Source organism: Stigmatopora nigra, chromosome 7 (assembly GCF_051989575.1).
Source record: "Stigmatopora nigra isolate UIUO_SnigA chromosome 7, RoL_Snig_1.1, whole genome shotgun sequence".
Taxonomy (NCBI): domain Eukaryota; kingdom Metazoa; phylum Chordata; class Actinopteri; order Syngnathiformes; family Syngnathidae; genus Stigmatopora; species Stigmatopora nigra.
In genome coordinates, this window is record NC_135514.1 from 13210537 (window position 1) to 13227610 (window position 17074).

A 17074-nucleotide genomic window follows, 5' to 3' on the forward strand; every position below is an offset into this window, starting at 1 on the left:
GAATGAAATACATTTTTCAGTTGCATGATTTTAGGGTGTCCCCCAGCTGAAGTCAGCTGGGATAGGCTCCAGCACCCCCTGCGACTCTAGCAAGGACATAAAGAGATGAGATTTGTCACTGAAAGAAATGTTGTTAGAAATAATCTATTACTTAAAAAAGAAAATTCTAATGTTTACATATCTTAAAAATATCATTTATTTGTATAAAATAAATTAGAATAAAAATGTTCAGGTATATTTTAAATTGAATTTGAATACAATTTTAAATGATCTCCTTTTCTTGTTTGACACTTTTTGACACAAATATCACGAAAAAAATTCAACATTATGACTTTTTCCTAAAATATGTCAAAGTTTACACTTCGTTGGGAATAAACTATAAGTATCTGCACTTCCACTACGTCCACTAGTCGGCAGTAATCAGCTGCAATGCCCTGACAAGCAGTAATCGTCCTAGGACGTTCGAAGGCGCTGTTTCTCAGCTCTCAGCCCATTTCAAATCCCATATTGAGTATACATTACATCCTCCAATGTTTTTTCACATTTAGAATCCTGCATTGGGCAGGTTTGAACTAAAACTGCTTGCACAAAAGCATATCTGGACTATAAACTTAAAAAATGATACACCAAAAGCCACCTGCTGTTCAAACACAAACATGTTTACTTTGGTACCAATACACCGCCTTGATTACAACCAATTCCAATTAAATGACGCCTTTTTGTTCTCATAAAGTGACTTTTCTCTCCTAAAATGGCAGTTTTTTCAGTCTTTGTCCGTCCACATGGCATAAAACGTCCCACTGTCTACTACACGTGTGCAACCATAGTTACGCAATAGGCTGCCCTACATTTTCTTCTTCTTCTACGCCCTCTTCTTCTTCTTCTTGGGTGTCTTTACGTCAAACTTCCTAATGTAAGGCACTTGCTCCTCTGACGTCCTTCTCGTATTCCTCCGCGCATGTTTTGAGCGTATGTGTCATAGTGCACAGAACCACGTGAAGTCGTTGTTACGTAACACGTCACAGGCTGTTTCTGAGGCCACGTGACCATCTCTCGGCCAATTGGAAGCTGAGTTGACTACGTAACGCTAACGCGTGGGATTATATGTGGGTCACTAAAACAGGGAAGATCCCTATGAGAGGTTGACGAGTTCATGTTGACATGTTGTCCGGATGTGAAAGGCAACCGGACGATTTGGAAGTATGTCGGGGGTACTTTGGAGCCTTGTTATATCGGATATCGGCTTGGATATTGTATGTAAGAGAGAGTAGGTCGGGGGGAAGAGTTAGGTAGTTGTTGTTTTTTTGTGGGAGACGTTTGGGTTTATATTAACAGTTTGCCATTGACGGTTATGGACGTCCAATCATGGAGCTATTTTTTTTAGCTAGGTTAGCACCTGTACATTTGCCCAATTCAAATTGATTAGACGTCTATTGCCGTCAATGGGATAGGTAGGTTAGAATGAGTTTTTTGGGGGGTTATTAATAAAAAATATGATTTTTTTTACATATTTTTGATGTTGTTTTTAGGTCAAGCTTTTCTCATTGTGAAAATACAGATTTGTGACTGTAATATTACTATTTTTGTATGAAAATTTGTCTTTTTTGTGGATTTATAGAATATTAATATCTAATAAACTAAAACTTTTTGCATAGATATGATCATGAAAAAAAATGTTGATGGCTAAAATAATTGTAAAAATAGAAAAAAACACCACACAATTTCTTTTCATCATATCCCATATTTATTCATTAATAACTATACATATTTGCCTATGTCCAAGAGATATTTATATATATATATATTTGTATGTATACTTATTTACAATTGACAGTGTTGCCAAGTACAATAACACAAACACTTTTCTTTCCTTGTCGAGCACGACATTTGATTCAAAAAATGAGAAAATCATACCAAGTAAAAAAAACAAACGAAAAATAAACCAAAAAAAAAATCAAAAAACATGACATCACCTCGAGCGCGTACAGTACGTTTGTGAAAGTTCCGAAAATCTCCGGATGGTGCGTTCGAGGCGCAAAAAAAATACGGTAAAGATGAGAGCAACACGACGAATACGCGCACCTTAAGAGGAAGTGGCCACGAACATGTTTAGCCATGCATTAGCATTAGCATTGGTCACTTTTTGTCGCCATCAACATGCGTGAGAACCGTCCAAAACAGATTGCATAAAGCCGCTCGACTTTGGGGGGGTCGTCGGTCGGCTTGGTGGGTCCTCTCACAATGTTCGGAGGTGGTATGTTCGCGGGTTCGATGCCGTGTTTGAGCCAAGGGCCTTTTGTAAGTCAGTCAAGGGTGAACTTTGAAGGAGAGCAGCTCCTCCGAGTGCATGTTGTTGAGTGAGCGTAACTCGGGTAGTTTGAGGAGGAGTTTGGTGAAGGTAGTGCCCGCCTCCTCGCCGTGATTCTGCATCAGGAGTTGGCGTAGTGCTCGGATGAGTTTGTCTTGGAGGGCTTCCACTGCGGGAAGGTCTTGCAGGCCTGAACGGTCTGAAATAAAAACAATAAAATGTTGGAGAATGAAAAATCAATGGCTCATTTCTGGTGTTTTCTTAATTTCAGACATTGAATGAGGATTAAATTTTAATCAAAATGGAAGAGATTTTTTTATTTATTATCCCACTTTTTTGGGGGGTAATATTAAAAAAAATCACAAAATATTATTATTATTAAAATGACTATTTGATTGACGTTTTAAAATGACTGTGTTTGCATGAAATAGTAATAAAAATGGATGAGATTTTTTAATTTATTTCATCCCACTTTTTGTGGGTAATATTAAGAACAATCACCAAAAACGACTATTTTTTTGATTAACCATTCTGATTTAAAAATGGCGGTATTTGAAGTCAATCTGAGGGCGTGTCTTCTTACCGGCAGAGACAAGTACGACAGCGGTGAATAGGCTCATCTCATCACGGTCCAGCCCGAGTGCGGTGAGCTTCTGACTAAAGTCGCACATGGACGCCAGCAGCTCGCCGGCGCCCAGCGCCCGCAGCGTGTCCAGACTGTAGTGCTTGCCGCTCAAAAAGGTCACCGTGCGTTCGGCCATGTTGAAGAGCGAGGCGAATCGCACCATCAGAACCTGAGGGGGAGGCGACATGACGTTAAGTAACGGAGGGAATGACGGAGATCGTGGCCAGACATTTGGTCGACCGGATGTTTGGTCGCCCCGGACGTTTGGTCGCCCCGGACAAATATACTTAGATATTAAACAGTACTTAGATATTAAACTCTCTCTTAGATATTAAATTATCTCTTTTAGATATTAAACTCTCATGAATATAATTTTGAGACCTGGTTTCAAAATTAAACTCTCTGTCACCATTTGACTGGCAACCAAAAGTCCGAGCACCACGGAAATAGGTAGGATTTTAGGGCGGCCATCTTACCTCAAAAGTCCCAGCCTTGAGTAGCCCCACTTGGTCATGCTCGGGGAGGTCTTTAAAGCCCGGAATCCTCTTAGCAAACTCCACCACTTCACGCACGGCCGGCGTAAAACTCATGGAAAACTCCTCCCAGATTTCTTGGCTGGGCTTGTCAGGGTCCACATATGGCGATGTGTTCATAGGACACACCTGTAGGGGTGCCAGAGAGACGTCAGTGACCCAGTCGGTGACAAAGACCCCGCCCCACTTAAGAGAAAGTGGCGGTCCGCCTCTTACCAAGTGAGCTCTGCCGTTAGAGCGCCGATATTGCCGCTGCGCTTCGGCGGGACAAGCGTGGGCGCCGGCGTGGCGCTCGAAGCGAGTGAAAACATCGGCGGTGGGGGGTTCCCGGTACCCCGAGGGGGCAGCCGGGGCATTGTCATTATCGTTCCAGCGGTTCCAGGTTTCCGCGTGGGGGCCAGCCGCCGAGGGGGTCTTCTCGGCGGGCCGCAGTTCGTCCTCGCCACTGTCCGAGGAGCAGGACGAGGACGAACTGGTGTCCATGGAGACGGCCGACTCGGCGTCCCGCAGTGGACAGCGTGGGGACGAGGGGTTGGAGCAGGATGGCGAGTCGGAGGAGGAGGAAGATGAGGATGAGGACGAGGAGGAGTTGGAGTTGGAGGACGCCGAGGGCGAGGGGCTGGCGTCGGCCGGCAGTGGCGGGCTCTGGTGGCCGTGGAGCATGCCGTGCAACTCGTTGTTGTTGCTCATCATATTGTTCATGGCGTTTTGCATCTCCAGGAGCATGCGCTGCTTTTCGCGTTTGGGGATGCGGCCGAATCGCACGGCTGCAACAGAAAAGATTATCGTTAAAAACTTGATGTTCTACATTTAGTGAAATCACAAAAAAAATGCTATTTTTTAAATGTATATTTCAGTTTTTATGCAATAATTAAAAGATTAGTTCTGTATCAAGTGTCCTACATGGTACTTTTCAATTGCTTTGAATTAAGATATTATAATTAAATAATTGGTTCATTTCACGATATAAATTAAATAAGAAAAAAGAATAATAATGAAGAAAATTATTTTAACCGTACTTATACAATTCGAATCATTTCATCCCATTCTGTAATGAAAATGTTCTCAGGAACATTTTTCTCGAATTGGCTTTGTCGCCCTCTGTTGGCCAACTTGTGTCACAACAGCCATATTTTTTTTCTTTTCCAAAACTAACCTGCCCCCAAAAAAAAATTCCAATTCATTAGACTCAAACAAGTCAATTAATTAATTTCCAATTTCCTCCTTTTTAAGACACCTACTCCCAAGACCATTCCTCCCCCAATCGACTCCGCCCCCTCCCATTACCCCAACCCCCCATCCTCAAACAACCCACTATTTCCCCCCCCTCATCCCACAAGTACTGACCATCTCTGGACATCCCGACAGCCAAGCACTTCTTAAAGCGACACTGCTGGCATCGGTTCCTGTTAATCCTCATGATGGTGCAATTCTCCATCTTGAGGCACTTTTTATACTGTATATTTTGCTGGATGCTCCTGCGGAAGAATCCCTGAACAAACAACAACACACCACATTAGCCTACAAACGTACGCCATTTTCTTTTGCATAAAATGCCAAATTATCGCTGCGGTCTCTCACCTTGCAGCCTTCACAGGCATGGACGCCATAATGGAAGCCCGACGCCACATCTCCACAGACTTTACACAGCAGCACCATGCCGTTAATTTCTGGGGAGGGCAGAAAAGACGCATTAGGATCGAAACGGCGTCCGTGCAATGGTGGCGAAGGAAGTTAACTGGACTTACTTGTGATCCCACTCTTGGTGGCGGAGCGCCCTGTCTTGTCAGAGCTTCGGGTAGAGGTCTTGGTAGGTGGTGCAATGTCCACCAGCATGCCCACCGCCCTGCTGGGCAGCGAGGGGCGTGTCGGGACCGGCGATGTGGATAGGAAGCCGGTACCGGCGCTGGGGCTGGTGCTCATGCAGGATTCGGGGCTGGAGGCGGCACCCGATGAGATGTAGGCGATCACGCCGCCTGGAAAAGAGAGATTTTTGGTGGTCAATATTTGTTGATTTTTAATTTTTTTGCAGCATTTTAGTTGGTCACATTCACTCGTAATGATTCTCTTGATTTAACTTGATGTATTTTTTGTAAAGATAATGCCTGGAAAAAAGAAAGATTTTTGGTGGTCAATATTTGTTGTTTTTTGTTCAGATTTTTGAGTTTTTGCAGCATTTTAATTGGTCACTTTCACTTGTAATGATTCTCTTGGTTTAACTTATTTTTTAAAGATAATTAGGCAAAAAAACATGGTTAATTTTTTTACTTTAAATTCCTGAAGTCAAGTTTTAAAAATCTAAATTTAAACATAAACTAAAATTTCAAACATGAAATAATAATAAGATAACGGGTGTTTTAGCAGATTTTTTTTTGTCAGGCACAGTTCATTCAAAAGGTTTTTCCCACATGTCCCTTTTAAATTTAAAGGTGATACTTGGGTGTGTGGGTGTGTGGGTGTGTGTGTGTGTGTGTGTGTGTGTGTGTGTGTGTGTGTGTTTGTGAGACCTGCTTCATCACCTCCACCCTGCGAGTTGGATAACGAGTATTACATAAGAGGCAGGCCATGTGCATGTAGCCATGTGTTCAAATGTGAACACATTGTATCATGTACATTGACAACGGGTCACTAAACCAGTGGAACAACAAAAAGATCTAATTTTTATTTATTTAAATAAAACGATGCATTCGTGCAAAGGACGACAAAAAAAGAAAAATATATTTGGGCAATATTCCAATTGGATTATGACATATTTTGTGACGGGGGAGGCGAATTTGAATTTTGGCAAGGTTTAATGGATTTTGTGGGATGATACAAGAAGGGTTTTTTTTTGTCAATTTGAATATTTGATATCTTGTATGACACGTTCCAAACAATGTTTAAGGAAATTTCCATTTAGCGTCAAGATTCTTTGAACCTATTCAAGTGGGTTGGACGGTTATTTCTATCAATGGCGGCCAGGGAGTAAAATATTAATCGGTATCAACATAACTAACATCTATTGAGGACTTTTTTAAATTTGTATTCTTACATTTCAGAATTAAAAAAAAAATTAAATGAATGAATAAATCAGAAATTATGGTTTTGGACGTCTATTACCGTCACTTACATTGAAAATAAATAATATTTTCTGATTTCTATTACATTTTCTAATTCAATTTGTCAACATTTACTTCCTGTAAGTAGTTTTGCATCTAAATTGATGAATTAAGTGATTTTTAGAAAAAGCCCCAAAAAACTACAAACGGCCATTTTAGAATGCCAACGAACGGCATTTAAACGTCTTTTTCCCCCACTTAAAGACACCGTGATTCGGATGGAGACTTAATGAGCCTTTTTTCCATTCTGGTCGCTATATCCACGTAAGTGATTACCTAACATGCACCGTGACTTCTATGTTTCTGCCCCCACGCACACGTGTCGCGAGTCCTGGCCGTGGGTGGCCGCCGAGCCGTCGAGAATGTGGGTCATCCGGACTCACGTGTACCCAGCACTGGTGTCCGCTGCTTGATTATGCAATACAACGCGTCACAGACTCGCCCTCAGCCAATGAGAGTGCAGGACACTCGCGAAAAGTAACAGCGACGTCACGCCTACCTCTCCATTCTTAGCCAATGAGGGAACAGCTGGAGACGAGCGTGTACACAGAGGCACATGGCTAGGCTGTCGTGTCCATGTGAGCCGGGCGAGGAAGTGGAACACGGTTGTTGTGTCAAGTGGAAAGTGAGGGAAGCAAGGACTCCTAACCCACTTTTTGACACCAAAACGGGGGTACATTCGACTTTTAACCCCACGAAAGCCCACCCTGAACACCCATAAAGGGTTTTTAAGCCCCACTCTGAATGTATAGCGTTGAAAATAAAGGTAAATGTCGAGAAAAGAGGATTGTTGTGTCGAATGGGAGTGAATGGACTGCCAGTCTGAACATATATTTTACACCCCAAAACATGATTAAAGTCGACTTTTTCACGGTGCAACTTTTAAAGGATAACCCGTTTAACATTTAAAACCAAGTTTGACTTTTAAAACGATTTATTTCTGGTCGAGGGAGTGCAAAGAGGTCAATGTGACAAGTAAAAACGCCGAAAACACACTAAATTCGACTTTTATCGTCGTGCATATCGTTTATAAACACATTATCAGGCATTTAAAGCTATTTTTAGCATCTTACGACTTTAACAAAAAAATAACACATTTAGAGGTGCCCATTCAATCCGCCTGACGTAAAATCCTCAATGTTACACATGTATCGGGTGATTAAATTCAGGTGTTCGGTTCCACAAATAAACTAGCAAACATTTTAACGACACATTCGTCACTTTAAACTGCATTTTTACATTTAAATAGTTTTTTTAACTTACCAGGTTTGGCTGGTCCGACGTCCTCAGGCATGTCGACGGTGAGGAAAAAGACCGCAAAATAAACTCAAAATAACAACGTTGCAGCTAAAATTGAGACTGCGACGAGTAGGTTTAGGCGGTTAGGTTCTTGAGGTCGTCTTCGGTGACTCAAAAGCTTGTGTATGAGAGAGGTAACGACTAAGAGAGTGAAAAAAAAATGAGAGCGAGAGGAGGGACCCGTAATGGCAGGAACTCCCCCCCTCCTCTTGTGCTCAGCTTGGCCGCACTAGTACTGAATGTTCCTCTCCACCACCGTCGTTGCGCTCATGGGCTGTCCGCCCATGTGACCAAGCTCCAGCCTCTCCCCCCAGGCCACGCCTCTTCGTCCAGCCCCGTTGCAGCCACTTTAACCCAGTGACACACTTTCAGGTCCTCAGCGTGGGCGGAGCTTGGGTCGACGCGAGTGACGTAACACACGCAATCGAGGCAGCATACGCGATGGTCACGTTGCAGCCACAACGTGCTGCGTGAGACGAGTCCATGTGCGCATGCGCTTAAAGTTAGAGCTCGTGTCAAAAGCAGTGGCAGCCTCACCCAACCTCATTTTTTTTCCAATGCGTTTACTTGTGTAAACACGAAATTAAATGACACACAACAAGTATGTAATAGATTGACCTTTAGTGAAACAAAAGTCTTGTAAGTGAATGGAAATAATTACACATGTTTTTTTTTTTTTGGTCAAAGAGTGGTGTAATAAGTCTGATATTAACAATGGGAGTGTGGATGAATGGCAGTTTAAAAATATATACAGGAAATTATGTTCATGTGTTATGATTCAGACGTCTGATTTTGTGATTAGTGCTAATTTGTATAATTATTACATCAATAGATAGATGCACATAACTGGGATTCAATTATTGAAAGAATTGGCATTCAATTAGATATGAAAACCATGCATTTATTTGTACTTTTATTAGGTAGTAGTTTAAAAATATGACATTTGGGGAAATTCTATAGAAAAATCCTTCTAAAATGAAACAACACTAAGAGAAACATGCATTTTTGTTGGTTTGGAAGATAAAAAATGATAAAAAATCATATCTGTAACATAACTACCTAACTTTCATTCAAAATTTTAACAAATTTAAAATATAAAAGTAAAATTTAACCCCACCCCTTCAACATAAAACTCCTTATAAACACTTTCTTTTCCTAATAAAAAAAAATTAAACTTTGCACTTCCCTCGTAAAATCCAAATTGAACCACAACTCTAGCGCCCCTAGCGGTGGACCAGAATGACCTGCCCCCACCCCGCTACGAATTCCACCTAATAACAATTTCAAAATTTTCCCAGAGCTCTCTCGGGAAACTTTCACCCAAAAAACACTTTGATGACCTACAACATTGATATTTTGAATTAAAAACAAACACAAAAAGTCACCAAAATGTTCCATGGCGTCTGTTATGTCCTTGTTTTAAGTGTTATGTACACATGAAAACCACTAAAACACACTGGAGAGCAACACCATCTATTTAAAGGCAACAACACCCTGAACGGGAGATTTTTTTCTATTTTTTTCCCTCTTTTATGGAGGTTTTCCTTAGAGTGAGCTTTTCCTGCGGCCCTGGAACATCGTGTGCTCACAACAGCTGAAAAGACACACAGTAGGCGCACGTGTTGGCAGGACCGCATGCTCCTCTTGACAATGTACAGCACATGGCACTGTATTGTAAACAAAACACTGGCTTTTAACAAATATGATGGTTTTATTTCGAAATTTTGTTGTTGTTTTTGGCTGTTTTATTGAGAAGAAATGTGTTTACTTTGAAAAGCATGCATGTTATTTTATTCTCTGTCATGCTAACCTTAAAAAAAATGTTTATTACTATTTTTGAAGTCTAAGAACAATATAATAATGTTGCAAAATGTTGTTTTTCCATTTAAAAACTTGAATTTTGTTTAACTTTGATACATTCGTGCCAGACTCAAAATAAAATCCATTTTTTTGGACAAAAAAGACCTACAATGAAACCTACTAAAACAAATTCAACGTTATAAAGCATTTTTTTAAGATTTCAATCTTAAAAATAAAATCAATTTATTATACATAAAAAAATAAAGAACAAACATGCATTTGGTTTCTGCCACACCTAAATAAAATTCTTAAAAATCCTATAAATTTGCTTAAAAAGAAGCATTTTTTAAAAATTCCAAACCAAAAAAATAAAATACATCAATTAACCATAAAAACAAACAATAAAACCCATGCATTTAGTTTCTGCCACACCTAAAAACCTCTTTAAAAAATGTAAAAAACCATTTTCTCCAATCCCTAACTTAAAAAATACCTATATTATACCTAAATAATGTACCTCAATATCTCCCATTAGTAATTTTTGATCCAATATTTCCTGACACAGTCAAAACTACTGATTGAACATCATGTTCATTTTCAAGACGTTATCAGCACCCACAACTGGTGACGCAACAAATCCAACGTGTTCACGTTTGTATCATTAACTTTTTGACTCTTACTTCCTTAATTAACAAGCGGCAACATTTGCATACAATCCGCAAAATCTTTCTTTTGTCTCAGTGGCGTCATATTATATAATAAGGAAACCGAGAAGTGACACAGACTTGTTAGATTAGATATTTCAAAGAAATCTTCCTCCATTGCGGTTAAGGTGCTTTATTCTATCTAAACGATGCACGTGTCAAGTACACGAGTTAAAAACAATAAAACTACAAAAGCCAACGTGTACCGTATTTTCTAAGGCGCACCCTCAATGAATTAATTTTTTTCCATATATAAGGCGCACTGTATTATAAAGGCGCACTGTCTATTTTGGAGAAAATTTAAGACTTTTAAGTGCGCCTTATAGTGGTGAAAATAGGGTAATTGCTATTGACTTCCAGGTATGAAGCACTCACTACACCACAGTCACCTCTAGAGCCAGCCATTGTTGATGTTTTGGATTTTTTTTGTATAAAATTTTGCAATGGGGGAGGAGCTATATGATGGAAAATGTTGTAAACTAAGATGGCATCTGCATATTTAACAGTATTGTTTCAGTTCAGGCCCTTGTATCCGACAGTGGTGGTTTTTGGTTTTCTGTTTTTCCCACATATAAGGCGCACTGGATTATAAGGCGCACTGTCTATTTTGGAGAAAATTTAAGACTTTTAAGTGCGCCTTATAGTCGTGAAAATACGGTACTATTCATTAACTTCCATTGATGTCTACTTTTCAAATACCATTTAAAAACTACAATTTCGAAAAATCCAAAATAACCCCCCCAAAAAAAACCATACACTTCTTTTTCCGTTGTGTTCTTTTATTTCATATTTGCGCAGATAACTTAATCAGGAAGCAAAAAAATATACCAGACAATAAAGTACTAAAAATCTGAGATAAAAACCAAAAACCCCTCCCCCACCCAAGCCCCCCAGCACAGACCAAGCAGAACCCCGCCACCACCACTTCTTCCACCTTTTGTTTTTTCGTTCCTCGCCCACTTAGATCCCTCGCCGTCGCCCCCTGGGGGTTCATGTGGCGTATCGCTTGGTCCACTGTTTGGCCGTTCGGTCATGTTCGGCTCTGTTGGTCGTATACTGGGTGGCGATGCTTCCCACCAGAGGGTCGGCTGTGGGTAAAATGGGATATTTCACTTATTTTTTGGTGGACATGTCCACCAAATTCAATTGGCTGAATTTTTTTTAAAGAATTTCCTATGGCAAAATCATAGTGGCTGAATTGTTACCTGGGTTGCAGTCTGTGAGCAAGGAGCAGATGGACAGCAAGACCTTGGAGATGGTGAGGGCGGGGCTCCAGTTGTCCTTCAGGATGTCCAGACAGATAACGCCCTGGCTGTTGATGTTGCAGTGGTAGATCCGAGTGCGGAAAGTCACCTAAAAAGGCAAAAGTGGCAAAAACATGGACAGTAAAAAGACAAGAACTTAATATAATTGTCCAAAACTCATTTACTTTACAGTAAAAATAAACTATTCTCAAACTCACACTTAATAATGGTTGCAATTCCCCTTATTAAGCAATAAAAAACATAAAAATGCAACACAGCCTATATTTACTCACATAGGGCGCATGTAAAAGTCTAAAAATGTCTCCCAATTGGATGGCTTTCTGATGCCAAAATGGGTAAAATCGGTTTTTTTAAAAAAAAAAAAAACTTAAACAAAAATTATATAGCTTACACATTTTGAAATAATAAAAAAAACGTATAAAATACGGTTTACGACAGACTAACGAGAAGAGCTTTTTTCCTAGAGATCATTGGCGCCCTCTGGCGGCTACTTTTAGTATGCACATGCCGTTCAATATTCCTTCATATTGATTCACTCTCAGACCTTCCAATTCAAATGCATTGGACGTCTATGTATACCAAGCTGGAAGTGAATTGGACGTCCAATATCATCTACTAGTGACAAACTCCTCTAAATTCAAAGGAGAAGACGATTGGACGCTTTTCTCCATTTTAACAGGCATTAACCGAGTTACACGACCATTCGTTCCCAAGTATACAGCATGGATGCAATCGGGAGACGCACCTTGGGGGGTTTGAAGGGGTAGTCGGGCGTGAAGGCGATGTCCAGGAAAAAAACGCCGCCCTCGTACACGGAGCCCGGCGGTCCCAAAATGGTGGACCTCCACTCATAGATGTTGTCTCCTTTGGGGCCCGCACTGTGCGTCAAAAAAAAAAATAGAACATTAAGAGTGAGAAAAGGGAGAGTGGCGCCCCAAAACCACATCCTGAAAAGTCAAGTGACATAAAAAAAATGTGAAAAGTGGGTATTTAAGATATCTAAATAAAGTGGGTATAGTAACATTTTGATCAAAATGAATACATTTAAGGGTCAGTTGGTATTCCGACTTTTTGGGGGAATTATGTTGGCTGTCCAGTGTCATTGGGTTATTCATAGAAAATAGTCATTACCCACCAAAAAAGTCCTAATATTTAACATTTAAACAATGGAAAGTCTGGTGAGTTTTTCAGGACTATACATTTTCCAATTGGAGTAAAAATGTGGGTCAAAATTAGGCAAAATTAGTTTGGCTGAATATTGTATATATGACTTTTAGATAGAGGATGTCCAACATTAGATTGGGAATGGATTGTGTCATTTTGAATGGATCAGAAGAATAAAAAATAAATAAAAAACAGTTTTTTATTGATCTATTTCAAGTATAACATTGACAGTGATTGAAATTTTAGCTGAAATTGTTGGATACTAATTTTTGGCATATCCACAAAACCACGTGCCAATATTTGCGATCGGACATCCCTAATTTACATTGTAGAAATGGCCATTTTTTAGTTGATATGGTTCAACTGGACAGAGCACACAAAACCGACACAATCTGGTGCCAAAGTGGTTTGAAGATGGCTGGTTTCGTTAAAATTTTGGTCCAAAAAAATGTTAAAAGGATCTTTGAAATTCACTCATCACTACAATTGATCGCAAATTATCTTGAGGAAGTCTACTTGGCGGTTTCGACTTTCGATCGTCGAAATTCTACAAAAAGAAGCCATTGTATTGTGACTGACCTGCAGTTTGGTGGAGGGTCCAGTGTAATATCAGCCAGCTCTTTCTGAATCCTACACAAGCATTAAAAAAAGGAGAACCTCATCAGCACAAAAAGTGGAAACTTGTCTTCCAAATATGGGCAAGTTGCTATTTTTGCACTGAATTGACGCTATCGCTAAGCTGAAGCTAAGAATGGAGAAGTACGCGGATAGTGGGAAGGAACTGCATTGCGTCTTTGTACATTGACAGAAAGCAAATTTCTGGACATGATTGACAGGTGTATTACAGTAGTCAAGTGTGTAGTGGGCGTGACAGAAGATGGGAATGCCCCAGGGTTCCCCTTTGAGACCCTTTTTGTTTGACGGACAGATGAGTCAGGAAGTCTCTCTGGAAGATGCGTGGCCGGACGATTGGTCGCCGGACGTTTGGCCGCCGGACGTTTGGTCGCCAGTCAAATGTACTAAGATATTAAACAGTACCTATATATTTAACTTAGATATGAAACTCTCTCTTTCTTAGATATGAAACTCTCTCTCTCTTAGATATGAAACTCTCTCTTAGATATGAAACTCTCTTAGATCTTAAACTCTCTCTCTCTTAGATAAGATATGAAACTCTCTCTTTCTTAGATATGAAACTCTCTCTCTCTTAGATATGAAACTCTCTCTTAGATATGAAACTCTCTTAGATCTTAAACTCTCTCTCTCTTAGATATGAAACTCTCTCTCTTAGATATGAAACTCTCTCTCTTAGATATGAAACTCTCTCTCTCTCTTAGATATGAAACTCTCTCTCTCAGATATGAAACTCTCTCTCTCAGATATGAAACTCTCTCTCTCAGATATGAAACTCTCTTAGATCTTAAACTCTCTCTTAGATATTAAACTCTCTCTCTCTTAGATATTAAACTCCCTCTCTTAGATATTAAACTCCCTCTCTTAGATATTAAACTGTCTCTTGGATATTAAACTCTCTCTCCCTTAGATATTAAACTCTCTCTCTCTTAGTATCAAACTCTCTCTCTCTCTCTCTTAGATATGAAACTCTCTCTCTTAGATATGAAACTCTCTCTCTTAGATATGAAACTCTCTCTCTTAGATATGAAACTCTCTCTCTTAGATATGAAACTCTCATCAATATAATTTAGAGAGCTGGTTTCAACAGTAAACTCTCTGTCACCATTTGACCGGCGACCAAAAGACCGAGCACCAGAATTATGAGAACACGACAACATTCCAGGGTGATGGAGAAGGTGGAATAGGAAGTGAAGAACCGTGTGGCGTTGGTAGGTGGTGAATAATGGTGGTGCTGTAACTAACCTTTTGGCGCTGGTGGAAAGCAGCTTGGAGGTCTTGCTCATGCTGGCTTTGCTCTCGCGCTTCTTCTTGCAAGATGTGTCCTTCTGTCTGCTCTGGCTGGACGAGGGCGGCGACGATGAAGAGCTGGTGCTGGCACGAGAATCCTCATCCGACATTCCGGTTTGGATTGGAGAAGAACCGAGACCTGTTAAAGATAGATTCAAAAATAGTGACATATTGGCATTTGTAAATGATCAGAAAATCCCAATCGCAGTTTGGCTTTTCATTTGAACTTGGTAATAATGTAAATTATGATACGCTAAAGAGCCCAAAGGATTTTCATGTTATGTTTCCCGTTGGTTCTCATTGAATCCGAATTGAATTATGTTATTTTCTTCTGGTGCTTCTCTTTAAACGCCATTACATCACTTGTCTCACAAGGTCGATGAAGAACGGGTCTAACATCTGCCTTTTTAGTTTCCTTTCCTAACAAAAATGTAAATACAATTGTTACAATACTTTTATCAACCTGAGAACGAGAGGAATCGACTTATTTCCAACCTTAGTTAGCATCCCCGTTAGCTTCCCAGCTAACAGCGCTATCATTTCCATCCCATGTCGTTTAAGTTCAAATGTCACCGTTGCGTCACGGGGTGGTTTTAAATCGCTATACTGTTTTCTAAAGGGTTGTTTTTAAAAAAAAAATGTTGCAAAGGGGAAAAACGTTAACGGGAAAGAGCTTTTCATCAGGCCCAATGAGGGCCAGGACTACTTCCTGAAACGGCGTGGCTGCGACGTACCTTTAAACAAGCGCCCATTTTTACAATAACGTTTAAACATCTTCAAAGGCACGAATAACCATTTTAGTCTTAACAAAGTGCGTCCTGAAACAACAAAATACATTTGAACCGAACGCAAAACGAGGCCTTGCCAGTTTATAGCCGTAGCCGCTTTTCCCGTTGCCGTCTATTATGTTTTGTCTCGGCTTCTCAACGCTGTTCAGCGGCCACAACAATATTAACCAAAAACAATGCCGTCGGGGTATATAAATGTCTTTAAATGGTGGTATGATAAATGTCGTTTTTAGCTTCGTGACATACCCGAGTTCATCACTTGGAACCGAACTCACCCAGTCTTTTGTGTCTGGACCTCCGCCGGCAAGCTGGCTGGCTGGCTGGCTGCTGCCTTGTCGCCCTATGCGGAACGGAAGTAGCTTTCCTCGGCGTGAGGGGTTGGACTGCGTCGGTGCCTGGTGGAAGGTGATGGAGGTGGTGGTGGTGGTGATGGGAGATGGAAAAAGCCGCAACCGCAACGACCCTTTCAGAAAGACGCCGTCACCCCCCACACGGACAAGTGTATGAGCATTTAATAAAATTATTATTATATATGTTTTTTTAAAGTTCAAAGTCAAGTGCAATCATGAGATATGCCTTTGGTGCCTGTTTTATGGAGTATCCAATTGGGAATGGGATGAAAGGCAAACGTGGGTTTTAGTCGAAGATCAAAAAAGTGCTGGGTAAACAATGACGTCATAGTGGCAAATCACAAGGGGTATGCTAGGAGAATCTCTAAAAGATTGTTTTTTTTCCTGAATTGGCATTTTTGGGGATTTAGTGGGAATATTTTAGCATTTAATATGGCAGTTTAAGAAGTTATGGAGGGGAATGATTGTGTTTATGTGGGAATGACGGTGGTAGACGTCCAATTCATTTTGGTTCAATTAAATAGTTGGTAATTGATTTATTTGGGTGTCATTTCTGAGGGAAGGTCAATTTCATTGTTTTTCCAATGATAGTGTTGGGAAGGTGCTGTCAGAAATAAAAATTGATTTTTGGGGTCATAAATCCTAGTGGTAATTGCTGGTTTTAACCATCAGATTGGAATTCAATCAACATTTTTATGTGGGGAGCATAATGTTGATATTACCATTCATGCCACAGTTTCAAAATCTTGTTTTCTTTGTTGTCTTTGCAGGAACTGTTGGATTAAGATTACACTGTAAAAAAACAGTCTTTCAAGTACCATTTGTCAATTTATTCTAGGGTCATGTACACACAATTAGTACCTTTCATCTTCGTTTCCAGGAGCCGTCCGTTTTGGATGAGACTATTCTTGCTCTTTAGCACCCTCCTGTGGCGAGGAATAGCATTGAGTGATGAGAGGAGAACAAAAGGAAGACCTCTGACGTTTTTTACTTGATTTCAGCACTCTGTCAACTGCTATGACATATGAATTCAGCAAATATTTATCTGAATTTCACATTTCAGAAAAAAATGCAATTTTATAAGACCACTTTAAAATATACACAAAAAGCTACTGTGATTTTCCCTTTACTGAGCAAAAGATGTGCATCACTTTTTAATTATTTCCTTCCAAGACCTTGATTTGAATAAAAAACATGCCTTTTTCTGCCAAGTCATC

General features: G+C 40.2%; 2 protein-coding genes across 4 annotated transcripts; both read right to left on the minus strand.

Annotated features, from left to right (window-relative positions):
- Positions 1-1721: 1721 nt before the first annotated feature.
- On the minus strand, positions 1722-8190 carry nr1d2a (nuclear receptor subfamily 1, group D, member 2a). Its single transcript, XM_077721539.1, has 8 exons — positions 7828-8190; positions 5215-5442; positions 5048-5136; positions 4814-4958; positions 3683-4233; positions 3410-3595; positions 2892-3102; positions 1722-2507 (listed from the first exon to the last, which is right to left on the minus strand). The coding sequence occupies exons 1-8, from the start codon at positions 7856-7858 to the stop codon at positions 2308-2310; spliced, it is 1641 nt and encodes a 546-aa protein (XP_077577665.1). The 5' UTR covers positions 7859-8190; the 3' UTR covers positions 1722-2307.
- A 3087-nt stretch (positions 8191-11277) lies between these two features.
- On the minus strand, positions 11278-16120 carry LOC144199633 (ubiquitin-conjugating enzyme E2 E1). Of its 3 annotated transcripts, none has more exons than XM_077721400.1 (6): positions 15754-16120; positions 14675-14858; positions 13376-13426; positions 12378-12510; positions 11573-11720; positions 11278-11455 (listed from the first exon to the last, which is right to left on the minus strand). In XM_077721400.1, exons 1-6 carry the CDS (start codon positions 15761-15763, stop codon positions 11358-11360), a joined length of 624 nt encoding a protein of 207 aa, XP_077577526.1. In that variant the 5' UTR covers positions 15764-16120; the 3' UTR covers positions 11278-11357. The 3 variants fall into 3 exon arrangements, with proteins under 3 accessions (XP_077577526.1, XP_077577527.1, XP_077577528.1); XM_077721401.1 differs by having other exon boundaries at positions 15783-16112; XM_077721402.1 differs by lacking the exon at positions 15754-16120 and adding an exon at positions 15215-15359.
- Between the last annotated feature and the right edge of the window lie 954 nt (positions 16121-17074).

Coding starts and splice junctions, on each gene's coding strand:
- nr1d2a (XM_077721539.1), bottom strand. CDS start 7,858: ATGCCTGAGGACGTCGGACCAGCCAAACCTG. Junction 3,103..3,409: donor TCAAGGCTGGGACTTTTGAG/GTAAGATGGCCG, acceptor CCTCCCCCTCAG/GTTCTGATGGTGCGATTCGC. Junction 2,508..2,891: donor TGTCGTACTTGTCTCTGCCG/GTAAGAAGACAC, acceptor TTTTTATTTCAG/ACCGTTCAGGCCTGCAAGAC.
- LOC144199633 (XM_077721400.1), bottom strand. Junction 13,427..14,674: donor CTTTCCACCAGCGCCAAAAG/GTTAGTTACAGC, acceptor ATGCTTGTGTAG/GATTCAGAAAGAGCTGGCTG. Junction 11,456..11,572: donor GCTCACAGACTGCAACCCAG/GTAACAATTCAG, acceptor TTTTACCCACAG/CCGACCCTCTGGTGGGAAGC.